The 27,719-nt window shown below is 38.5% G+C and overlaps 1 protein-coding gene across 2 annotated transcripts in view; it reads right to left on the minus strand.

Annotated features, from left to right (window-relative positions):
• COPG2 (COPI coat complex subunit gamma 2) overlaps window positions 1–27,719 on the minus strand; it is a 95,590-nt gene that overhangs the window by 40,131 nt on the left and 27,740 nt on the right. For both annotated transcript variants that reach the window (XM_073899207.1, XM_025854914.2), the window contains exons 6-9: window positions 21,973–22,048; window positions 20,402–20,494; window positions 18,780–18,866; window positions 17,581–17,738 (exon numbers count right to left, since the gene is read on the minus strand). In XM_073899207.1, coding sequence (XP_073755308.1) covers window positions 17,581–17,738; window positions 18,780–18,866; window positions 20,402–20,494; window positions 21,973–22,048 — 414 coding nt within the window. The remainder of the gene's footprint in view (window positions 1–17,580; window positions 17,739–18,779; window positions 18,867–20,401; window positions 20,495–21,972; window positions 22,049–27,719) is intronic.

Below are 27,719 nucleotides of genomic sequence, written 5' to 3' on the forward strand. Positions count from 1 at the left end.
TCAGTCGTTAAGCGTCAGCCTTCGGCTCCAGTCATGATCCCAGGGTCCTGGGATCGAGCCCCGCATCGGGTTCCCTGCTCCGCAGGAAGCCTGCTTCTCCCTCTCCCACTCCCCCTGCTTGTGTTCCCTCTCTCACTGTGTCTCTGTCAAATAAATAAATAAAATTTAAAAAAATTCATAATAAAATCTTCCCTCAAAGAAAAGCACAGGTCCCAATGGCTTCATTGGTTAATTCTATCAAATATTTAAAGAAATAATACCAATCCTTCAGAAACTCTTCCAGGAAATAAATGAGGGGAGTACACTACTTCCCAACGCTGTGATGTCAGTATTACCCGTAACAAAGCCTGACAACTTTTTGCAAGAAAACTATAGCCCAATATCCCTGAAATAGACACAAAATTCCTTAACAAAATTAGCAAACTGCATCCAGCAATATATAAAAGAATAATCAATATTCACAACAATTCACAATAACCAAGTAGCATTTATCCCAGGAATGTAAAATTCGTTTAACATCAGAAAAATCGATGCATGTTACATACCAAATTAATAATATAAAGGACAGAAGCCAGTTATCTTAAAAGAAGCAGAAAGCAATTGACAAAATCTAACACCCATTCATGATAAATATTCTCAAAAAACTAGAGACTAAATGAAATGTCCTCAACCTAATAAAAGGCACTTCAAAAAATGCACATCATGCTTAGTGCTTTCCCCTTATGATCAGGGACAAGCCAGGGATGTCTACTTTCACCACTTGTACTCAACATTTTAGTTGTACTCAACATTTTAGTGATAGTTCAAGACAGTAAAATTAGGCAAAAAAAGAAATTAAAGACATCGGTTTGGGAAAGGAATAAGTAAAACTGTCTTTGTCCACAGATAATATGATCCTGAACATAGAAAATCCCAGGGAATAACACACACACACACACGGAATTAATAAATGACCACAGCAAGGTTACAGGATACAAGGTCAACCTGCAGAAATCAACTGTATTTCTATATATTGGCAACAATAATCCAAAGTGAAATTAAGAATAAACATAAGAATAAAATACTTAGAAATACATTTAATAAGAGAATGCAAGACTTTTACCCTGAAAACTATAAAACACTGCTGGGAAATCTAAATACAGAAACAGTCTCTGTTCATGGACTGGAAGACTCAGTAGCAAGATGGCAATTCTCCCAAATTGATTTATTCAAAGTAGATCTATTGTTCTATTCAGTGTAATCCCAATTGAAATGCTGGCAGTCTTTTGTTGTAGAAATTCAAAGCTGATCCTAAAATTTATATAGAAATGCAAAGGACCTAGAATATTCAAAACAATTTTCAAAAACCTAAATATATAAAGCAAACACTGACAAATCTGAAGGAAAAACAGACAGCAACATGATAATAGTAAAACACTTCAAGACCCTAGAAAATCAGTGGACTGGAATAACATAGACCAAATGGACTTAACAGACATATACAGAACATTCCAACCAACAGTAGCAGGATACACATTCTTCCCAAGTACACACAGAATATTCTCCAGGAGAGATTACATGTTAGGTCACGAAACAAGTCTTAACAAATTTAAGAAGATTAAAATCATACCAAGTATCTCTTGTAACCACAATGGAATGAAACTAGAAATCAATAACAAAAGGAAAACTGGAACATTCACAAATATGTAGAAAGTAAACAACACACTCTTGAACAACCAATGGGTCAAAGAAGTACTTAAAGCAGTTTAAAAAGGAAAATTAGAAAATATCATGAGACAAACAAAAACATGCAATAAAAGCAGTACTAAAAGGGAAGTTTATAGTGAAAAATTAAGTTTTTAAAATGCCATCTATGTAAATATACATACAAAATAAAAAAGAATTGCCAGAGAAATCCTGAGAATTAACAAGTGAGGGGTAAGGGTCATTTCATCCAAAACTGATCTGCTGACCACCCAAAAAAGAAGCTGAGCTCCTATGAACCTCCATGACAACTGGACTCAGCCCAATGTGTATGGCAATCAATTCCAGTCAACCCAAAACTTGGGCTGGAGTTCCTTCCCATCATGCCAAGGGAAGGGCTGGCACTTCCCCAACCATGAAAGAGGAAGATTCCTGCTACCAACATGCCACATCATACAGCTGCAAGATTTGGATCCCAGACCCTGATTATGCCAGGGAAGGGCTGCTTCCCCTAAAAAGCTATGTTGTCAAAATAGGTTCTATTTGGTGGCATATAATTGTTCAGGGTTGTCTCTTCTAATTTTTTCCCCTGTGGCACCAGATAATGTCTATCATATTATGTTACTTCTGCATCCCACCCCTGATCACAACAGTGAGTGGTTGTTGCTTCTGTACTTAAAGTGGTTTAAAAGCCACAAAGCCCAAGGGTCATAATCCCTCTCTTGGGATGTGAAACCTGCCCTGACAGACCTCTGTGCACTGAACTGAAATGAATGAGCACTGGGGCAGCCAGCGCATCTGATCCGGTTTCTGTCTCTATGGGTTGCTCCCACTGAATGTGACTCCAGTAGGCTATGTGTGAGTTTTCCTTGGACATCTGTGCTTATTTGTGTAAGAACTGTTACAGTGAAGTGGGCATCAAATCAGGTTTCTACTGTGGCTTTCTGGAAGTAAATCGAAGGGAAGGAGGTCAAAGACACATTTTGTCATTATGACCAGTCACTGGGATGGCTGGTCTCACTAACTACCTGTGAGAAATAGCCCTAAAATCCCAATGAATGAAAAACCTGGGGATTATCACTGCCCAGGTTAGAACTCCTTGGTTGTTATTAATGGTCTTGATGGGAGTATCCCAGGAAGAGGCAAATTTGACTGAGGGCAAGGCTGAACAATCCCTAATAAAATTACATACATATGCACAGAAAAATAAGGATATAAAACAAGAGCTGGCAAACACTCCAGCAGAATGAGAGGATTTGTTCCAGCATATATCTACACTATTATGAAACTGTGATAATAAAGAATGTGTTGTTGGTGCAGAAAAAGAGAGCTCCTAGAGCCGAGGAGCCCAGAAAAAGAGCAGTGAGTACAAGGATACCTGATTTATGACACAGCTGACGTTTCAGAGCAGTGGGTATGAACACATATTTCAACAAATGGTAGCAGGACTACTTGGTATCCATAGGGAGGAAAAAAAGAAATTAAATTGTTACCTCATACCATATCCAAAAAACAATTCCAAGTAGATTATAGACCTAGAACACAAAAGTTAAAACTATAATGTTGATTAAAAAATAGCACAGGATATATTTGAGAACTTGAACTAGAAGATGTCTTGAGCAAGACACCAAAAGTATTGTTCCAAAAGTCAAAGACTGATAAATTTGACTACATTAAAGAAGTTCTGTTCTGTCATCAAGACACCAAGAGAATAGACTAACTTGAGTGGCAAAAGCTATCTGCAACAAATACAACCAAAAAACAACTCCTAGAAATCAATAAAAATAAGGCAGATAACCCAATTAAAAACTGGGTATTTCAATAGAAAAGATATTCAAATGGTTGATAAACATAGAAAAAGGTTCCCAAACTCATTAGTAATTAGGGAATTACAAACTAAAACCCCAATGACTTGACAAGGATGCCAAGGCAATATAAAGGAAAAATAATCTTTCACCAAATAGTGCTGAGACAACTGCAAACTCCTATTTCAACCAGACCTCCACAGGCAGAAGAATGAAACTGGACCCCCTACACCTCACACTATACACAAAATGTATCAAAGACCTAAATGTAAAAGATAAAATTATAAAACTCTTAGGAGAAAGCATAGGTGTAAATCTTCATGACCTTGGATTAGACCATGGTTTCCTTAGTATACTACCAAATGCACGAACCAAAAACAAGCAAAAACAAAAAAAGCCCAAAACAAAACCTACATAACCTGGACTTCATCAAAATTTAAAACTCTGTACTTCAAAGGACACAACCAGGAAACTAAAAATACAATCTGTAAAACGGGAGGAAACATTTGCAAATTATGTATCTAATAAAGGTCTAGTATCCAAACTATATTTAACAATGATTACAACTCAATAAAAGACAAATAACCCAGTTTTTTAAATGAGCAATGGATCTGAAAAGACCTTTCTCCAAAGAAGATCTACAAATGGGGGCGCCTGGATGTTTCAGTTGGTTAAGCGTCTGCCTTCAGCTCAGGTCATGATTCCAGGGTCCTGGGATGGAGCCCCATGTCAGGCTCCCTGCTCAGTGGAGAGTCTGCTTCTCCCTCTCCCTCTCCCACTGCCCCTCCCCCTCTCTTGAGCTCTCTCTCTCTCAAATAAATAAAATCTTAAAAAAAAAAAAGATCTACAAATGCCCAATAAGCACGTGAAAAGATACTCAACATTATTAGTCATTAGGGAAATACAGCCTTTGTTGTTCAAACCAAGAGCTTATTTGTACAATTTTTGTCCAATAAAAATTTTTTCAATGGGGGGTGCCTGGGTGGCTCAGTCAGTTAAGCATCTGCCTCGGTTTAGGTCATGATCCCAGGGTCCTGGGATCAAGCCCTAGGACAGGCTCTCTGCTCAGCAGGGAGTCTGCTTCTCCCTCTCCCTCTGCCTGCCGCTCCCCCTGCTTGTGCTGTCAAATAAATAAATTAAATATTAAAAAAAATTTTTTTTCAATGGAAAAAACACACAAAGAGATACCTCATCACACTGACTACAAGATATATAATAAAAAAGATGGATGCCTCGGTGGCGCAGTTGCCAACTCTTGGTTTTGGCTCAGGTTGTAATCTCAGGGTTGTGGGACTGGGCCCCGAGTTGGGTTCCATGCAGAGTCTGCTTGAGACTCTCCCTCTCCCTCTGCCCCTCCCCACCCCTGCAGGCTTTCTTTCTCTCTCTCTCTAAAAAATAAATAAGTAAATCTTTAAAAGAAAATAAAAAGACAATAATGAGTGTTGGTGAAGATGCAGAGAAATTGGAACCTTCATGCACTGCGGGCAAGAATGTAAAATGATGCACCCATTTTGGAAAACGGTTTGGCAGTTTCTCAAAAAGTTAAACACAGAGTTACATTATGACCCAGCAAGTCTACTCCTAGGTCTATACCCAAGAGAATGGAAAACATACTCACATAAAAAATTATGCATGACTGTTCATAGTGGCATTATTCATAACAGCTAAAAAGTAGAAACACCCAAATGTCCATCAACAGAAAAATGAATATATGATAGCTACCCAATGGAATATTATTTGGCCATAAAAAGAATAAAGTACTGATACTTCTATAATATAGATGAACCCTAAAAACATTACTATAAGGGAAAGAAACCAGAAACAAAAGACCACATATTGTATGATCCCATTTATATGAAATGTCTAGAACAGGCAAATCCAGAGAAACAGGAAGCAGATTAATGTTTTCCAGGGGCTGAGAGGAGGGGGAGGAATAGGGAGTGACTGTTAATGGGTTGGGGGGGGGTTCTTTTTGGAATGATAAAAATATTCTGGGATTAGTGGTGGTAGTTACACAACTTTGTGAATATACTAAAGACCACTGAATATACACTCTAAAAAGGTGAATTTCATCGTATGGGAATTATATCTCAATAAAGAAAATCTAATACACCCCCTCTGATTAGTAAAAATTTTAAAATTTGACATCAAGTCTTGGCCTCAGGGGATTGCAGCCTACTGGCTGGATATAATCACTTTGAAAAACAGTCTAACAATGATCTACCAATTCCATTCCTGGAGACCTATCTATAGAAATAAATGCTTACATATAAAGAGAGAAAGCTATGGTAATAAGGTAGTGGGGTATAAGCACAGGAATGCTGTTTGTAGCTGTTTCATTAGTAAGTGCTCAGAACAGAAAACAACCCAAATGCCCACTAATAGAAGAATGAATATAAAAGAACCTGGAAGGATTCAATCAAGGAAATATACAATTAAAATTAACTACAGCTTCAGCAAAAAAAAAAAAGGGTGGATCTTACACTGAAATAGTGAAAAACAAACAAACAAGATACAAAACATAGCATGATTCTATTGACATAATGTTCAAAACAAGACAAAACTAAACCTTACAGTTTATGGATGCATACACAGGGGGTAAAAATCGGAAGAAAAGCAAAGAAATTACTACCATAAAAATCAGAATAGTGGCTGCTCCTGGGGGTAGGTATGACCAAGAGGATACAGAAAGCATTTCCAGGACACCAGGAACGTACGACTACCTAGCATATGGGCATTGTATGGGTATTCCACAGCAATCAGATATAATGTACATACAACTTTAAGTCTTATGCATTTCCCTAGATGTATACTATGTTTTTTAACTCAAAAATTTTAAAGAATATTGCATATTCTCTCTTGGATCTAAGGTTCTAAATGAGGTCAATTTTGTTTTCAGTGATAAACAGACTGACTACAGTCTTCTACTTTTATAAGTGATTTGTCAGTTTCTGCGACATGAGGGGTTATAGTCTTCCAAACCCTTTATTTTCTTATATTTAAGATTTTACTGTACATATTTTGAAGCAATGTTATTAAGTACAGTTAATACTTAACCGTCCTTGAGCAGTGCAGGGATGAGGGGCACCAAACCACTAAGCAGTCAAAAATTCATGTATTTGACTCAAACTTAACTGCAGATAACCTACTATTAACTGGAAGCCTTACCCACATCATAAATAGTTGATTCACACATACTTTGTATGTCATACGCATTGTATATTGTATTCTTACAATAAAGCAAGCCAGAGAAAAGAAAATGTTAAGAAAATCAGAAGGAAAATACACTTATGATACTGTACTATATTTAACCATGTGTAAGTGGACTGCACAGTTCAAACCTGTGTTGTTCAAGGGTCAACTGCTAATACAAGTTCATTCCCATGATATCATTTAGACTATTACTTTTGTCAAAATACAAAATCCCACTTTGTCATTTTTAATGCTCTAAATCCTGATTCCTTGTGTTCTGATTTGCATTACTATTACTAAGCAGCAATTATTATATATAGTGTTAGTGTCTATCGAACATGTATTTTTGATATATTTAAGGTTTTTATTTATTTATTTGACAGAGAGAGACAGAGCGAGAGAGGGAACACAAGCAGGGGGAGTGGGAGAGGGAGAAGCAGGCCTCCCGCCAAGCAGGGAGCCCGACATGGGGCTCAATCCCAGGGCTGAGATCATGACCTGAGCTGAAGTCAGACACTTAACCGACTGAGCCACCCAGGTGCCCCCTGATCTGACACTTTTAATAAGTAATCCTTTAATAATGTAAGTAAATCCACTTACATTTACTATAATAGAAATATTTTTGCTTGCCACCTCTATGATAGTCCCCCAAATCTGTACTTTTGAAAATCCACATCGCCGTGTAGTCCCCTCCCACATCCTAGGCTTGGTCTCTGTAACCAAGGGAATCCATCAGCGGTGATGGCAGGTCTCTTGTCGAGATTAGTTAGGTTATAAAGCATTGCAGCTTTCCATGTGAGCCTCTCGCCTTCAGCTCGCTTACTTTGGAAAAAGCCACTGCCATGCTGTGAGGATATTCAAGCAGCCTACAGAGAGGCTGCCAAAGAAAGAAACTGAAGCACCTGGCCAACAGCCAGGGAGAAACTGAGGCTTGTCAACAGCTTCACGAGGGAAACTGGAAGTGGATCCTCCAGATCTAGATGAGTGCAGCTCTGGCTGATAGCTTGATTGCAACTTCATGAAGGACCCTGGACCAAAACCAAAAGCTAAGCCACTTCCTGATTCCTGACCACAGAAACTATGAGATGATGTTGGTGAGAAGCTGCTAAGTTTGGTGCTAATTTGTCACATGGCAAGAGATAACTAATACATTTACACTGAATTCCACCCAATTTATTTTGTTTTCTATTTATATATTCCAGTAAACGTTGATCAAGTTTTTTTTCTTTCATTTTTATTTCAACATTTTTAAAGCTTTATATTCCACTTATATTCTTAGTTACTAACCCATATGTTTTTCTGACAAAGTTTAACATTAATAATTAACATCTTGGGGCGCCTGCTCAGTCAGGAGAGCATGTGACTCTCGATCTCAGGATCATGTGTTCAAGCCCAAAGTTGGGGGTAGAGACTACTTAAATAAATATAAAAAGATAATAATTAACAACATCTTCTCCCCCCCAAAAAAAACAGACAAAAGAAAACAAAACCAAAAAACAAGACCAAAATCTTAGCATGCTTTTACTTCCATCTAATACCACCTTCTACACCATTATTTATCATGTTGCTGTCTTCTGGAATCTTTGAACTTTTTATTAAATTTTAAAAAGTTAAAATATCTGTACTACTAATGCTAACACTAATCCATTGTTGACTCTTATTTCCTAAAACCCACTGCTGCCTTCTGAGCATGTATTTGTTCATGCTGGAGTAAATCTATGAATAATTCCTACAAAGTGATGATAAACTAGTTATGGTAAACCCTTACGTTTAAAAATATCTTTCACCCTCAGTGTTGAATGACAGTTTGGGAGAGTAGAGCATTCTAGGCTGACCATTATTTTCCCACAGCACTATGAAGACACTGCTCAATTGCTGCTTTGCTTACAATGCCACAGAGAAACCTAAAGTAAAACTACAGGTTAAGTATCTTTGTTTTCATATAATCTTTAGAATTTTCTCTTTATCCTTGTTAAAAAAAAGTCAGTGTTAAGAGCGTGCCTGCTTATCTTCGCACCACATTCTACTTAGCGTTTGGTGCTGCATGTGCATGCTTGTGTTTACTCTAAGGATCCTATCTTTCTATAGGTCTGAGAACTGATCGGCCCCTTCCAAGAGTTGACTTTGTATTAAATTGTATAAAAATGCAGAAAGTACATGAAATGTCTGTGTCCCCCTCACTCCCCCGAATTCATAGTCAAGCCCAACCCACAGTGTGACTATTTAGAGATGGGGCCTCTAAGGAAGTAATTTAAGGTTAAATGAAGTTATACGGGTAGAGTCCTGATCTGATAGAGCACTCGCTCTTGCCCCCCTACATGTGTGTGTGCATGTGCATGTACACGCACACAGATGCACCAAAGGAGGATGTGAGGGCATGGGGCTAAGATGGCACTCTGCAACCCAAAGGAAAGTTCTCACCAGACACCACTCTGATCTTGCATTTCCTGGCTCCAGAACTGTGAGCAAATACCTTTCTGTTGTTTAAGCCGCCGAGTCTGTCGTATTTTGTCATGGTGGCCGTAGCATACTAATACAGTAGCCGAACTTAAGGATGCACCCAGTGATTCTTGGTTTCTGATATTCATTCCCTTTTCTAGTCCCCAGCCACACTGAATAGAGTTGATCCTTTTATCCAACAGAATACTGGCAGAAATGCTGAAATGTGGTTTCAAAGACTAGGTCATAAAAATGATTGTGACTTCCACAATGTTATGAGGACACTGAACAGCCCTATGGAGAGGTCGACATGGCAAGGAACTCAGGTGTCCTGCCAACAGCTTGCACCAAGGTCACACACACACCAGTGAATGACCTGGAAGCAGATTCTCCAGCCTCCCTCAAGCCTTCCAATGATTGCAACCCCGCCCAACATCTTGATTACAACCTCATGAAAGATCTCAAGCAGGAACCAGCTAAGAACACTCCCAACCCCTGACCTACAGAAACCATGTGGGGGAAAATAAGTAGTTGTCCTTTTAATCTGGTTAAGTTCTTCAGTAATTTATTATACAACAGGAGATAACTAAGTCCTAAGTGCATGATTACAAAGCTACAATGATAAGATGAATATTTCAAGCACTACAGGAGCCCCTACATGCCGCCTCCCAGGCACAACTGTGCTTCTGCCCTAAAGATAAATATGGACTTTTAATGCTATATATCAGTTGTGCCTATTAAGTCTCAAATTAACTCAAACAGAACCAGATAGCATGGATCTGTGTGCCTTAGGGAGATTTACCCATGTGATTGTATTTAACAGTACTTTGTTCATGTCTATTGTTTTGTACACTATTGAATGTATTACCACAATGTATTTTTTGATTCTAACATGTCAGACATGTGGACTCCCTCCATTTGGACTGAATAGCAGTCCTAGATGTATCCTTGGTTCGTCTTTTGACACACAAATGTATGTATTTCTGTTTGGTATTTAAAAGAAGCCAACTGAGATTCTGCTGGGGGTGCGCTGAATCCACAGATCAAAATAAGATGTGACATCTCTATAGTATTGAATATTCCAATCTAAGAACAGGATATATCCCTGCATTTATTCAGGTTATACTTCAGTAACATTTTATAATTTTTGTAGAGAAGTACACAGTTTTGGGGAGATTTATTCCTAAGGATTTGATTTCAATACAAATGGTGCCATCTTTTCACAATTTTACTTTACTTTTTTTTTTTTTGGTGAACCTTTTTTTTTTTTTTAGATTTTCTTTATTTATTTGACAGAGAAAGAGAGAGAGAGAGAGAGAGAGAGAAGCAGGCTCCCCACTGAGCAGAGAGCTGGATCCCAGGACCCTGGGATCATGACCTGAGCCGAAGGCAGATGCTCAACCGACTGAGCCACCCAGGTACCCCTCAAAATTTTATTTTCCTGATTGGTTGCTGGAATATAGAAATAAAATCAACTTTGGATACCGAACTATCCAGTAACCTTGATAAATTCATGTATCAATTCTGATAGATAATGCATATTTTACATTCTCTATATACAATCATGTTGTCAGCAAAGACTGTTTTATGTCCTCTTTCCAATCCTTAGATATTTTTTTTAACTTATTGCATCAAGTATGACTTCCAGTAAAATGTTGCCTAAATGGGCGCCAGGGTGGCTCAGTCGCTGAGCATCTGCCTTCGGCTCAGGTCATGATCCCAGGATCCTGGGATCAAGCCCCGCATCGGGCTCCCTGCTTCGCGGGAAGCCTGCTTCTCCCTCTCCCACTCTCCCTGCTTGTGTTCCTTCTCTTGCTGTGTCTCTCTTTGTCAAATAAATAAAATGTTTAAAAAAAAAACCTGTTGCTTAAAATATATATATATATGTGTGTGTGTGTGTATATATATGTATATATATATATATATATATACATATATATATATAGTTAGCAGGCATCACTGTTTCATTTATAATCTCCAGGGGAAATCCTTAATAGTCCACCAATAAGTATAAAGTCTACTGGAGATTTTTTTGGTACCCTTATCAGAATAATGATGTTCCCTTCTATTCTTTGCTTTGAAAAGAGATTTCTAATCACAAATTGTCACTGAATTTTATCAAGTGCTTTTTTTGCATCCATTACAATATTGAGATTATTCTCCTTTATTCTTTAAATGAGGAATGTTATATGTTGGTTTTTGACTGTTAAATGAATCTTGCACTGCTAGAATAAATGTATATTGGGAAATCTGTTCATTATTTCTTCGTATAGCTTTTTTGCTCCAGTCTCTCACATCTCCCTCAGGAATTCCAATTACATATCAAGTGGTACACCAGTTGATATTATCCTCACAGTTCTCTGAAGCTGTTTGTTCTTCTTTAATCTGTTTTCTGTGTTCTTCAAATTGTTTACTTTCTATTGCTCTGTCTTAAAATTCACTAACTCCTTTACTCTTTTGTTAGCCATCTCTAGTCTGGTGCTAAGTCTATCCAGTAAATTATCCATTTCAGTTACCATCTGTGTGGCAGGCAGAATGGCCCCCCAGATATCCAGGCTTCTTCCATGGAACCTGTCAATATGTTACCTTACATGACACAGACCAACCCCTGGCAGACAGCCATCAAGGAAATAGAGACCTACCAAGCTTTAGCCACAAAGAAATGAATTTGGCCAACAATCTAAATAAGATTAAAAGTGAATTCTTCCCCCAAAGTCTCCAGTAAGCATCAGCATCCTGCTAACATTCTGACTTTGGCCCATAAGACATGTCCAACCTACAAAACCACGAGATCATAAACAAATGTTGTAATAGCCATTACATTTGTGATCATTTGTTATGGTAACAGTAAAAAACCAATACAGATTTTGCTACCTGACAGTAAGGTGCTACTGTAACAAAAACCTGAAACTGTGGAATTATCTTTGGAAGCAAGAAATGGGTAGAAGCTGGTAGAATTTGGGGGAGCATGACGAAAAACGCCTGAATTGCCTTAAACGGAGTGCTATGAGAAATCTGGTCTTTAAGAACACTGCCTGTGAGGGTTCACAGACCACTTGTAGAAATCTGGTCTTGGACTCCATCCTAAAACAGCAGAATGCACATTCTTTTCAAGTGTACATGGAACATTCTCCAGAATAGATAACATATTGGGCCACAAAACAAGTCTCAACAAATTCAGAAAGATCGAAGTCATTCCATGCATCTTTTCTGACCACAATGCTATGTAACTAGAAATCAACCACAAGAAAATATCTGGAATAAGCATAAATACATGGGAGTTAAATAACATGCTACTAAACAATGAATGGGTCAATCAAAAAAAAAATCAAAGAGGAAATAAAATACATGGAGACAAATGAAAATGAAAATGTAACAGTCCAAAATCTCTGGAATGCAGCAAAAGAAGTTCTAAGAGGAATGTTTACAGCAATACAGGCCTACCTCAAGAAGAAAAATCTCAAACAACCTAACCTTACATCTAAAGGAGGCAGAAACAGAAAAAATCTAAAACCAGTAGAAGGAAGGAAATAAAGTTTAGAGCAGAAATAAATGATATAGAAACTAAAATATAGAACAGATCAATGAAACCAGAGCTGGTTCTTTGAAAAGATCAACAAAATTGGTAAACCCTTAGCCAGACTCATCAAAAGAGAGGACTCAAAAAAAAAAATCAGAAATGAAAGAGGAAAAATAATAACCGACATCTCAGAAATACAAAGGATTGCAAGAGAATATTATGAAAAAGTATATGCCAACAAATTGGACAACCTAGAAGAAATGGATGAATTTCTAGAAACATAACCTTCCAAAACTCAATTAAGAAGAAATAGAAAACTTAAACAGACTACCAGTAATGAAATTGAATCCATAATAAAAAAAACTCCCAACAAACAAAAGTCCAGGACCAGATGGCTTCATATCTACCAAACGTTTAAAGAATGTTTAAAACTATTAAAATATTCCAAAACTATTTCCAAAAATAGAGGAAGGAAAACTGAGGCCTATATTGCCCCCATACCAAAAGCCAGATAAAGGCACTACAAAAAATGTACTACTATCTGTGATTAACACAGACACAAAAATCCTTACCAAAATATTAGCAGATCAGGGCACCTAGTGACTGCATGCACTCTCTCTCTAAAATAAATGAATAAATCTTTAAAAAAATATATTGGCAAATTGAATCCAACAATCCAAAATGGTTAAAAAAAAAAATCATTTGCCACAATCAAGTGGGATTTATTCCCAGGATATAAGGGTGGTTACATATTTGCAAATCAATCAAGGTGATAGATCTCATCAATAATAAAAAGGATAAAAACCATATGATCACTTCATAGATGCAGAAAAAACATCCAACAAAGTACAACATTCATTCATGAAAAAAACCCTCAACAAAGTAGGCTTAGAGGGAATATACATCAACATAATGAAGGCCATATATGAAAAACCCACAGCTAACATACTCAATGGTAAAAAACTGAAAGCTTTTCCCCTAAGATCAGGAACAAGGTCCCTCTCACCACTTTTATTCAACATAGTACTGGTGAAGTCCTAGCCACAGCAATCAGATGAGAAAAAGGAATAAAAGGAATCCAAGTTAGTAAGGAAGAAGTAAAACTTTCACTATTTGCATATATATAGAAAACCCTAAAGACTCCACCAAAAATCTACTAGAACTGATAAATTCCATAAGGTCGCAATGTGAAAAAATTCAATGTACAGAAATCCACTGCATTTCTATACACTAATAATAAACAGAAAGGAATTAAAGCAATCCCTTTAAAACTGCACCAAAAAATAATAAAATATCTAGGAATAAACTTAACCAAAGAGGTGAAAAACCTGTACTCTGAAAATTATAAAACACTGATGAAAGAAATTGAAGACAACACAAATGGAAAGATATCCCATGCTCATGGATTGGAAGAACAAATATTGTTAGAATGTCCGTACTACTCAAAGCAATCTACAGATTTAATGCAATCCCTATCAAAATACCAACAGCATTTTTTACACAACTAGAACAAACAATCCTAAAATATGTATGGAACCACAAAAGACTCCGAAACAAAACAATGCTGGAGGTATCACAATTCCAGATTTTAAGTTATACTACAAAGCTGTAGCAATCTAAGCAGTATGGTAGTGACACAAAAACAGATACACAGATTCATGGAACGGGATAGAAAGCCCAAAAATAAACCCCCAAATATAAGGTCAACTAATCTTCAACAAAAGAGGCAAGAATATGCAATGGGAAAAAGACAGTCTCTTCAACAAATGGTGTTGGGAAAACTGGACAGCTACATGCAGAAGAATGAAACTGGACCAGTTTCTTTCACTATCCACAAAAATAAGCTCAAAATGGATTAAGGACCTAAATGAGAGACCTGAAAGCATAAAAAAACCTAGAAGAGAGCACAAACAGTAATTTCTCTGACATTGGCTATAACAACATCTTTCTAGATATGTCTCCTAAAGCAAGGGAAACAAAAGCAAAAAATAAACTATAGGGATTATCATCAGAATGAAAGTCTTCTGCACAACAAAGAAAACAATCAACAAAACTAAAAGACAACCTACTAAATGGGAGAGGTTATTTGCAAATGACATATCTGATTAAGGGTTAGTATCCAAAATATATAAAGAACTTCTAAAACTCAACACTCAGAAAACAAATAATCCAATTAAAAATGGGCATAAGACATGAAAAGACATTTCTCCAAAGACATACTGATGGTCAATAGACACATGAAAAGATACTCAACATCACTCATCACCAAGGAAATGCAACCTAAAACCACAAAGAGATACCACCTCACATCTGTCAGAATGGCTAAAATCAAAAACATGAGAAACAACAAGTGTTGGTGAGGATGTGGAGAAAAAGGTACACTCATGCACTGTTGGTGGGAATGCAAACTGGTGCAGCCACTACGGAAGACAATATGGAGTTTATGGTTTCTCAGAAAGTTAAAAATAGAAATACCCCATGATCCATTAATCACACTACTGGGTATTTACCCAAAGAATACAAAAACACTAATTCAAAAGGATACATGCACCCCTATGTTTATTGCAGCCTTATTTACAATAACCAGATTATGGAAGCAGCCCAAGTGTTTATCGACAGATCAATGGATAAAGAAGACAGGGTGTGAATACACACACACACACACACACACAAAATGGAATATTATTCAGCCATAAGGAAGAGTGCAATCTTTCTATTTGCAACAACATGGATGGAGCTCAAGAGTATAATGCTAAGTGAAATAAGTCAGAGAAAAATATATGATTTCACTTATATGTGGAATTTAAGAAATAAAACAAATGATCAAAAGAAAGAGGAAAGGAAACAGACTCTTAACTATAGAGAACAAACTGATGGTTACCAGAGGGGAGTGGGTGGGGGATGGGGTAACAGGTGATGGGGACTAAGGACTGCACTTGTTCTGATAAGGACTGGGTGATGTATGGAATTCTTGAATCACTATATTGTACACCCGACACTAATAGAACACTGTATGCTAATTATGCTGGAATTAAAAAGGAAGGAAGGAAGGGAAGGAGGGAGGTGAGGGGAGGGGGGAAATCCAGTCTTGGAGGATCCTGTAAGAGCACAAAAGGAAGAAGTTATTGTAAACTGGAGTAAAGTGGATATTTGTTATAGGTTAGTGGACAGATTAGCGAAATTGTGTCCTGCAGTTTTGTGGAAACCATAACTTGTAGATGATGAACCTGACTCGAGGGAATTTCCAAGGAAAGTGTTGAAGGTGTGACCTAGTTTCATCTTGCTGCTTATAGTAAAATGTGAGATGACAAATTCCACCAGTGGGCAGCAGCTTCAGCCTGTGCCCATGAGTTCCCACCTGCCTGTGATATCCTCCCTTCCCAACAGCCTGCCCTAAGGATCTTGGACTTGCTTAGCAAGCTCCCAAATTGCAAATGCCAGTTCCTTGTAATAAATCTCTTTATATATTTATCTGCTATGGGTTCTGCTTTTCTGGTTGAATTCTGACTAACAAGGAATTTAAAGCTCTGGAATTTTTTTTTAGTTCCTTCTTATAGTTTTCATTTTCCCTGCTCATTCGTTATAACTACTTCCCATTTAAACTCTTGAAAGCATCTTTTATAAACCTGTTAGAGTTCTTGTCTGCTAATTCCAATGTCCAGGACATATCAGAGTCAGTGTCTGTTGACTGCTTTTTCTCTTAACTACTGGTCACATTTTCCGAACTCTTTGCACTTCTATCAGTTTTTTACTGTATATAAACATCGTGAATGACAGGATGCAAAGACTCTAGAAATTTGATGTTTCTCTAGCAGGCAGTTGGCTGGCTCAAACTCCAAACTTCATCTCTTTGGCTGTGAGTGAGGCACAGCTGAATCTCCACTCAGTGCTTTTGGTTCACAGCTACTGTTTGTCAGGTTTCCTAGAGTTTTCCCCTCTCCACGTATAAACCATGGTCAACCATGGAGTTTTGCAGAGTTTGAAATTGATTTGGGCGCTTATCCCAACTGTGGTTCCCTCCTTTCCAGGATTTCCACCATAGGTTTTCATCACTCTTCCCATCTCAAACTATATTCTGACCCCTCTGTCCAGTAAATACTATGGCTTTCTGCGATCCCACATCTAGGAACTGCGGGATCTCTGGAGACTATCCAGAAATACACAAATCTCACCTAGTATAGCCTCTGCTTCTCAGATATCAACTTCCTTCCAGTTTTTGCCTACTTTTTACCACTCACCAGTACTTTCAAATAGTGGTGGGTTTTCCTACTTTTGGGGGGAGGCAAAGTTTTGTACCAATGACATAAGTATTTGCAGTGGGCTAATGTGACCAAGCTACTCCACCATTATCAGAAGCAGGAAGCTCAACCAAATATTTTTTTAATATTCCACTTTATCTTCTCTGTTGACATTTATGCTACACCTCCTATGTTTTTCTTTAGTGGTTACTTAAGAGATTACAATATTCATCCTTATATTATCACAGTCTACCATCAAATAACATAACACTACTTCATGAACAATATAAGAGCCTTACAAATGTGGAATTCTCTTTTCCTCCTTCACGCCCTTTAAATAAATAAATCATTAAATGCAGCACTTCAATATTCTTTAAAAAAAAAACAAAAGGAACAAGCAAGATTCTTCATGTCACTTCCAGCTTTCACATTACTGCACATCTTATGATCTCTAAGTATTTTTTGTTCAATATCAGTTTCTTATTGTTGGCAATCGTAATCTATTAAATACATATACCAGAGCATACATTAAGGTAAAAAAAAAAAAAAAAGTTGCATTACTTAGAACCCCATGAATTTTCTTAATTTGGAAAACACCAAATCTGTAAAATCGGCGCTACCCAAACATTCATAAAGGAAATAAACTTGGAAGTAGGTCAACCAGCAAACAGAAAATTACTTAGGTTTAGGTGAAGACACTTACCCCTCTTCGTTTTCTTTTAGTAAGCGACTGGCAATTCGGATCAGCATGCAGTAAGCAAACTGTGATTTGAGACCGGATTTAGTAAATTTATTCAACATCTTAGAAACAGCAAGGCGATCATTCTTCTTAAGGTGATACAGGACTCCCAATGCGTGATACTAAAGGACGAGAAAAAGGATGTAACACACAGAAAGCTGAGGAGGAAGAGGACAAACTCCCAGGAAAATAAAATCATATGGCACTTTAGTAAAAAGATACCCACGTCAAATGTATACAAATAGAATACCTTTTTCGTACTGAACCGAACACAGGCAAGGCTGAAACTCTTATGAGTTTCACCCCCAGAAATCAAAGATTCAGACTGCACAAGTAGTATCAAAGAGGTGACATACAATCTGAAGACGGCTCTAGCAGGTTCAGCATGGCCCCACACATCCTGAGTACAAAGGCTCTCGGGTCCCAGGCTTTACCAGTGTCACAGGTCTCTGTTAGTGGCTTTAAGTCATCTGTGGCCATGTTAGTAGTTAAAGGAGTAATCTCCTAAAGCAGGCTTAAGGAGTGTAATTATCGTGGCACTTTGTGTAAAAACACAATGATCAGAGTTAAGAGAGCTAGAATGTTTCTTGAGGGAAAAATTACTACTCAATTTCCGCATAACTAAATACGCTAACATGAGAAGTTATAAACACAGAAAGGGGATGAGTAAGTATCCTCTCAAGTACACAAAATTGCCAATTAAGATTTTAATCTTGTTCCTTTTAATTAGGAATTAATGAATATCAAAAGATCTTTCCAACAAGATGGTTTTTAAGTTTCACAAAATAAAAATTACTCTTCACTGTTTGTGTAATGTCTACCATAACCAAGTTCTGAAAAGCTTAGAATTGAGACATCCTTCATCACAAACTGTTTTTCAAATAAAGGACAGAAATGCAGCATGAAGGACCTTTGGAATGAGCATCTCCAACTACCGCTGAATGTAAGAATCCTTCCTGAACATTCCTACAGCTTTTACAAAACACTCGCAGGGTCTCAGACAGTAATTCTAATCAGTGCGATATCTACTTGAGAATATGTACTAATAGGCTGCTCAATATTAGCCTTTAGCTAGTACACATCTGGGAAGTCAATACATTGCCCCTAAGATGGACGGTTAAAGAAAGCTGGTCTCAAGACCCAATATGATTCAATGGCAGTACCTGGACCATAATGTTGTCACTGGAAGCCGCTTCTTGGGCTTCGTTGACCCAGCGCTTAACCACGTCATGGCTTATCTTCATCATGTGCTAGACACAGAGCAAAATAAGAGTAGATCATGCATGGTCATTAGAGGTTTGCAAGCATAAACTGGTTTTCTTAGAAAATCACTAACAGGGGTGCCTGGGTGGCTTAGTCGTTGGGCGTCTGCCTTCGGCTCAGGTCATGATCCCAGGGTCCTGGGATCGAGGCCCGCATCAGGCTCCCTGCCCAGCGGGAAGCCTGCTTCTCCCTCTCCCACTCCCCCTGCTTGTGTTCCCTCTCCCACTGTCTCTCTCTCTGTCAAATACATAAATAAAATCTTAAATAATAATAATAATAATAATAAAAGAAAGAAAATCACTAACAGACGTTTCCAAATGAAAGAGACAACTCTGTAGCTTTTAGGAATCTATTTTAAGTCTCTACTCCCAAGGCAAGTAATAAACCAGAAACTTTCTCCAAGACGTGTGTGGGGGGTGGGGGGCCCTGAGAGACGTGGGTGAAAGGATGCAATGAGAGGGGAGGGACAGCAAAGGAAGAACTAATGAATAGAATGGTGCTTAAATAATGTTCATATTCCTGGTTTTACTTCCAGGAAACTCAACTGGAAGAAAAAAAAGAAACAGTACTGATATATCCCCTGCTGTAAAACTTGGCCAATTATATTCCAGACCCAGAACCTCTTGTGATTCAGATGACCTAATCCATTCACACAGGAACAACCAATTTTCATCAAACACAATGTGATAAAGCTGTAATGAATGCATTTTGTTTTGATAAAAAGGGGAAAGAAAAGGTATTGCTGAAACAAAGACCACTCTCCGGTAAGAAATTTAGAAGTGGGACAGGAGGCTTTGGATTGAAGGACACCACACATGCTAATGAAAACCGAGGTAAAAAGGCAAGAGGCCGAAGTACATCTCAGAAAGATTTAAAAAATAAAAATTTTTAAAAATTGGCCAGTGTCTTCTCTGTCCACCATCTCATCCTTACCCCCATTTTCATTATGTATACAACAGAACTCTGATTACCAAAACCTTTCAACATGGAAGTGTTATGGTTTTTTTTTAACCAAGATTTAATATACATTTATTCTTAACACGTGGGACATAAAGATTTCATACTGAATAAATAATATTCATTAAGCCAAAAAAGGAAAAAAGGAGGAATTTACATGAAGTTTTAGCTACACTGTTTGAAATACAAATATGCAGATTTTATCACTGAAAAAATCTCAATTGTGTTTCTTCACCAGGAACTTCAACTGAACCTAGAACTTTTTCACACCTCGATTAGAAAGAAAACAAAACAAAAACCCAGAAAAAAATAAACCGTAAGTTGACTGACTGCTGAGACAGCAAGGACTTTTTACAGAGACCTGTACAGCATCACACCAAGAGGGAAAATTTATGTTTTTAACTGCCCATTTTTATGCTCCTCTGATAAAACACTCCAGGATAAAGTAATAGAGATGTATCTATATTTTGTGAATGTTGCGTTTGTGAGAAATCGCAGTGATATTTTGTTTTTCCCACAGACACTGTAGCGCCTGTAAGACCCAGGCAGCTACTTGCTCACTTACTAAGGAAGACACCAGTGCAGAGCTGGATACGCTGGAGACTTTGTCCACGATGGCCTGCTTCATGTATCTCTCAATGGCCTGTAACATTGTTCCCTGATAACATGCATAAAGAAAACACTGTTGAAGCAAAACAGTTTCACCCAAAATAACTGCTTCAAAATAATTTACAAAAACCAGTCATCTATTTGTTTCTGTGCCAATATTTAGAATGCATTATAAGGATTATCATGTAACAGATAATCCTATCCCAGAGGGCAGGACCCAGACAACTGAGTGGAATCTTCAAAGAGGACTTTTTAAGAGTATATGGAAGGAAAAAAATGAACTGTTCAACAACGAAATCAACGGTCTCAAAGTGGAGAATCCCAGTCTGAGCAAAGGCATAAGTACAGGCTCAACTTACTCAGGGCTGTTATAAAAGAAATTCCTAGATGGGGATGGAGCTGTTTTGAAATTCTGAAGATGCCTCTGTATGAAGGGGATGAATTTTATATGGATCCCATAGAGTCCTATAAATCAAATGTAATCCCTGATTTTAGATAACTGAGAATTAAATGTTTAATACACTACTACAGTGAGCTCTCAATATGAACTCCTCTGAAAATAAAATTCTTTTTAAATTTAACTGGAGGAAAGCTGAGCACTGGGAAGGTGGTAGCAGATGAAGGTGTGTAAACAGACCTAAGATCAATATTCAAGTAGACAGGCTTACTGCTATAGCACTGCCATTGTCACGTCTTACACGGCCAATTTAATATGAAAAACAAAAACAACCACAGCCAAACAGCTGAGCGGCTGTTTGTACCATTGTACCATTTCTATTACTCCTCTTAGGATCCGGACTTACCATTTACTCTTACTCAACCTTTAAAACCTGAGAAGATTGTAACCATCCACACAAAATATACCCAGGCGTGAATGTAGCTGAAATATTATTCAAGATGCTTGGCAATGCCCAGCCTGCCTTTCATTTTAACCTTTCCTACTCAGAGTTCCTAGAAAGGGACAGCCCAACATACTCTATAACCTCATCCCTCCAGATGTGAGGGATCAGATCTGACTCAGATCCACATGGTTACAAGCCACTGGCTGGCTGATGGCTAACCAGGGTCTCTCAAATATTTCAATGAGGAGGCCTGAGCCTGCTAAGTGATGGATCATAACTGTAAATATCCGAGAAATCTTGCTGCTGAGCTCCTTAGAGCTGCCCTATTTCTTGTTCTGGCATCCGTTGTAAGCTTTACCTCAAATTCTGAGAGATCTATTTCCTATAATAAAGTTTAAAAAAAATAAATTCAAATGGGTTTTGGTTTCCCACAAGCAACGTTCCCTGACTACAACAAAATTCCGTGAGGGCAAATACAGAGAAAATAGACTAATCTAAATAAACAAAAAGAAAAGACGACCTGAAAGAAAAAAAAGCCTGGAGGCACAAAAGCCTTTCTGGTGGTCATGTTTCTATAATACTGAAGATTCACAGAGTCAGACTAGGGAATCCTATTAAATTTACATGGCCACCTGTAGATAAACGCAGTGTCCCTTTTATGCCTCAGGAAACAAAGAGAACTTACATCAGTGATTCTGCAGAGAGCCCTGATGGCTGGGCCTCGGTACACATCTTCCTTTCCAGTCATGTCCTTAGTCAGACTAAGAAAAAAAAAAAATCAAATGAGTTACCATGAATCAATTAACATCTCTCCTGTGGAGTCCACCCCTAGCTAATTCCAATTGTCCCCATAATTATCTTAATGCAGTGATTAATTCGGCAGATATTCACTGTCTTCTGCAGATAAATATTAAAACTATCGGGTAGAAGGCTGTTCTAAATCCCAATAGAGCAGGGAGCAAAACAAAGTCTTTGCCTTCAAGGAGCTAACATACTAATGAGAGGAGAGATAATATACTCTATCACATAAACAAAATATATAATTTTAGATACTGATAACTGGCATAAAAAGTAAAGACAATGGTCTAGAGAACCACAGGCCAAAATCCCCCCAAATCCTAAAAACCCATCAGACTAGACAACTCCTCAAAAGACACGAACTACAATGATTAACTCACAAGGTCGTGCTCTCTCTCAGGAACGGCTTTCTAAACAACGGTCAATGCCTTCAGACCTTTCTACTGCATCTCAAAAAATAAGCAGAGGAGTTGGACGGAGCTACTGACTTCCGTGCCCATACTTTAAAGAGGTTTTTAGCCTCTATACTCTGTTACTCACCCTTTTATCTTCCTGCCCCCCAAGCGGACTATTCATCCCCCTCCCCCTTTTGCCTCCCCTTCACAGGGTCCAAAACAGCCTACAACTCCACCTCGCCCCATCAGGATGCCAAGAGGAGAAAATTGTGAAGAACTGATAGTCCTTCAGTTTCTTTATTTTTTTAGTTAAAAAAATATTTTCATATGAGTACACTTTGAAAACATTCAGAAGGGTATAAAATACAAAGTCCAAGTCTTGCCTCACCCACCCTCGCCTCTAGTGCCGCTCAGCTAAAGACCGTCATTGTGAACCATCGCTTATGTTTTCTTAAGGAACTTTTTAAAAATCTATAAGACCATAGAGACATAAAAACACATGCAGGTGAACTCCACTCTTCTGGCACCTCCCTTTTTCACTTAATATAGCTTAAGAATCTTTCCTTATTGGTAGATTTTTTTTTTCAATTTTAGGTATCTATATATTTTTAAATATCCAAATATATATCTAAAATATCATTTTAATAGTGACACAGATTTCCACTGTTGAGATATAAATAATTTATCAACCAGTCTTTTTCATAAATATTTGCATTTCTCCAATTAGATAAAAACTGAAGCTTGGCAGGTTCAGTTTCTTCTAAGGTCTCTCTCTCCTTGGCTTCTGCACCGCATGAAAGCAGCCATGCACAATACATAAAAATAGGCATGGCTGTGTTCCAATAAAACTTTATTTACAAAATGAGGCGGCAGTTTTAGCCATGGGCCATAGTTTGCCAACCACTGCTCCATGTTTCTCTCTTAGTTTGGGCTGCCCTGACAAAGGCTTACAGACAGGTAGTTTATTTGGGAATGTGTTCTGAGGGAAGGGAAGGGAAGACAGGGAGGGAAGGAGGGAAATTAATACAAAGAAATTTTCTCTAGTGGGTCACTGCTGCAGGCAACTAGTTACTTAATGAGCGATCTTCTGAGGACCCTTAAGAGATCCATGTCGGAACCACATTTCCAAGGGATGAAAAGGAAAGAATTTACCCACTAGGTCTTAGCCACCCACTGGCAGAGGGTTAACCCCAAAGTGTTAACTCCCCATTCGGTTAAATTCACATGTTAACTCCCACAGGTGAGTTCCAGGTGAGTGCCCAAACTGGAGTGCCAGAGAAAGTGCAGGGCAAGAAGCCAAACACACGGCGTATGCTTGGAGTGAGGCACTATGGACGCAAGGGAGCTGAACCCTGCCCGGAGCAGCTGACTGCAAGCAGAACTGGGATCACAGAGAAGGCCTGAGAAAATGTGAGGTGGCTCAAAAGCAACACCCAGAACAGTCCATCCTTTGCACCCCTCAAACTTGAACGTGTCCTCCATTAAATCTAACCTATCACCGAGTCTTCAAGATGGTAACCATCCACTATTTCTACAAGACACAGGAAAAGGAGTGGAATATGGTACAATCCTTGCTGCTACAACACATTCCAAAGCCGTAACTGAGATTCACCATCTCCTTCCCATAATCACCCCTTCTATATTTCCCTCACTCTTAGCCAGCACTTTAGCTTATCTTGGTCAGGTGTCTGGTAAGTGGCTCAAACCTTTATCCCAAAGAATCTGAGCTCTTTGTTGGAGATTTACCAGGGCTGGACCACTGGCTGTTCCCTATTCTCTATTCACCATTGTCTCAGGCATGAACACATCAAAATATACTCAATACCTTGAATTCCAGATACAGTCCTCTCCTCCACGTTTGTATAGCAACAAGCCTAGCTCCTGACAGTGATCAAGGTCAATTACCTCTATGAGGGCAGCAGCTCCTTTCTTTACCTGCTGGTCCCCCACATAAATAATCCAAAGCAGCCTAACAGTAGTCATCATTTCGAATGTGCAAACTGGCTCCCTGTCTGCCCCAGGACTCCTCTGACACTGGAGTATGGGGTACCTGTGGTTGCCAACTTGTCACTCAGACACATAGATCCAGAAGCGTGGGTTATTTCTGTGCTGAAGGCAATCCTCAAACAGTGGGAGCTAGAAGTCAATGGGTTAAATGCTTCCCCCTGTTCATCCCTGAAAACACTGTCCCTTGGGAAACAGGGCCTTTAACCCACATTCTGGGTGGGGATGGGAAGCATAAGTTCTACAAGTGGGTGACTGGGAGCAAAGGTGAGAAAAGCATGTGCTACTTCTACCTCTTAATTCCTGGACCCACATATTGTATTTATTGGTACCATACACTACACTGACCATCAATGTAATGCACAGACTGCATCCCACAGGAGAATTTTCTAACTGAACGGGGTCCCATCTCTAACCTACTACCTCATCTGAGCATTCAGTAGGTCATCCCATCATCCCACTAGGCTGTCAGCTCCTAGGTGAAACAGAATATGGTAAAACTACTGGATCTCTTAAGTCATGAACCTACTGTCACACCATTTTTGCCATAAAATGAGTGGCAATGCCGTGTAGGATACCATGAACGTAAGAAACTATACAACTCAGACCTACTGAAAACCCCTGGATCATCTTCTATGTGGTGTTTTTGCCATTGATTAAGAGAAACTTAGGTAGTCAAATTTAATCAATCTTTTCTTTCATTGCCTCTGGAACTGTAGTCCTAACAAAAGCTTTTCCCTACAACAAAAATAAAGAGGAATATACTCATCTTTTCTTTTAGTACTTGCATGCTTTCATTTTTAAAATTTATATTCCTTATCCATTTAGAGTTTATTTGTATACAGGATGTGAAATATAGATCTAATTTTATTTTTCCAAGTGACTACTCAGTTGTCCCAGCATCATATATTAAGAAGTACCTGTTTACCCCAGTGATTAGAGATGCCACTTTGGCAAATACTAAATTTCCACATGTATTTGGGTCTAATTCTATGCTTTCCATTTGGACCAGAAAATTCTGAAAATGTCGATCAGCATGGCCAAGGTGACTCATTACAGAGTCATCACACAATTTTATTCCAGGGTCTATTCATGTGTCAGTACCACACTGTTTTAAGTGTTCAGGCCTCAATACTGCACTGGTTGGTAGAGCTCACAGTTTTTCTTTTACAGTTACTTCCTGGCTATTCTTAAATGTTGGTTTTTCCATGTAAACTTTAGCATCAACTTTTCTAACTCCAAAATAGATAGCCCGTTGATTTTTTTCATTGAGACTGCACCGATTTTACAAATTAGAGAGCACTGAACTTTATGATGTTTAATTGATCTACTCAAAAACATGTACATTCGTTCAAATATACTTTGAGTCTTTCAGGGCTTTAAATTATTTTTTCCTCTTATAAGTTTTCTGCATAAGTTCTTCTAAGGCGATCGTATCATTCTACATTCCCACCTACAGTATACTTGGTGTTGAAGCAGGCTTGTTGATTGGTGTTGTCAGGTTTTGTTATTTTAACGAAGATTCTAGTGGGTATGGAAGGATATCTCACTGAGGTTTTAATCTGCATTTCCCTAATGACTAATAATACTGAGAACATTTCCATGTATTTCTTGGCCATTTGTATATCCTTTTATGAAGTGTCTGATTTTCTTCAGAATTTTTAATCTCCATGGTTTCTCAGCAAGGTCGCACAACTGTCTACATATGCAGAGGGGTCATCTACTCTATTAGTTTTCTATTCCTGCTGTAACAGATGACCACAATTAGTGCCTTCAAAGAAAAGATTCTTACAGTTCCGCGGATTAGCAGTCCAACACAGGGCTCACTGGGCTAAGATCACTGTGTCAGCAAGGCTGCATCCATCTCAGAAGCAAAATACATTCACCCCATCCCAAGATCCCCCCAGATCTCAACGCATTACAGCACCAACTCAAAGTCCAAAAGCTCATCGAAATCCCACTGATTCAAAAATCCTGACCTTAGCATCAAAATCAGTTAGGTACGGGTGAGACTGGGTATACTCTCTCCCGAGGCAAAATTCCTCTCCACCTGTGGGCCTGTGAAACTAGGAAACAAGTTGTCTGACCCAAAATACAAGGGTGGGGCTACCACAGGATAGCACTTGCAGACTTTGCTGTTCACAAGGAGAAAATGGAATGAAAAAAAAAGAAGAAAAAAAAGTCACTGGTCCTAAGCAATTCTGAAATCCAGCCAAGCAAACTGGAGAAGGTTTCAGGTGCTGGGGAGAATTCTCCATCGTTCTCAGCTCCACACTATGGGCCTGCAACCCTGCCCTCAGAGCCATCCTTCCTTTTTGTGAGGGCGGCGCATGTTTAAAGCTGAGCAGTCTTCTCGGCCGGTTTCCTATCGGAGAATTTGGGACTCTGACAACCTTCTTTCACTTTGTCCTCTCTCTGTCCCTTTCAGTCCAGACTAGCAGTGGTGCTGCTGCTGTAAGAGTCTCAGACATATAACGTCTCAGTTTCAGGTGCACAACATAATGATTTTTGTAAAGAACTCCTGGCTCTTAAACAGGTGTCTCCTCAATTTATTTCTCTAGTCTCAAAATTCTACTGTAAGTGGTAAAAAGAAACCAGGCCACACCTTGACACTCTGGAAATCTCAGTTAAACATCCAAGCTCACAAGTCCTGATTTCTATATAACTGCAGGCACAATCCTACTAAGCTCTCTGCCACTACAGGACCAGGGTCCCCTTCCTTCCAGTTGCTAACACCTTCCTCATTTCCTTCTGAGCCTCCCAGCAGTACCTTTAGTGTCCATATTTCTACCAAGAGTATGTTCACAAGGATCTGAGCATTCTCTACAGTGGTGTTTTCTCTACCCTGCTCCTCACTTCTTTCTGAGTCTACCAAGGTCATTAACATCCAGCTTTCCACTAACACTCTGTTCAAGGCAATGTAGGCCTTATCTGTCATGTTCCCCCAAATTCTTCCAGCATCTACTCGTTGCCCAATTCCCAAAGCCACTTCCACATTTTCAGGTATTTGTTACAGCAGTACCCCACTTCCAGGTACCAAAATCTCTAGTAGTTTTTCCCACAGCTTTGAGATATAATTGGCATATAATATTGTATAATTTTAAAGTACACAATGTGTTGATTTGATGCTTATACAAGATCTACTCGTTTTCTATGGCTACTGTAACAAATCACCTCAAACTTAAAGACCAAAGACCACGTTCACTTCTTTATCTTACAGTTCTGTAAGTTAGAA

The sequence above is a fragment of the Callorhinus ursinus genome, unplaced genomic scaffold (assembly GCF_003265705.2).
Source record: "Callorhinus ursinus isolate GAN/ISIS: 27379988/994484 unplaced genomic scaffold, GSC_fseal_2.0 scaffold12, whole genome shotgun sequence".
Classification (NCBI taxonomy): Eukaryota; Metazoa; Chordata; class Mammalia; order Carnivora; family Otariidae; genus Callorhinus; species Callorhinus ursinus.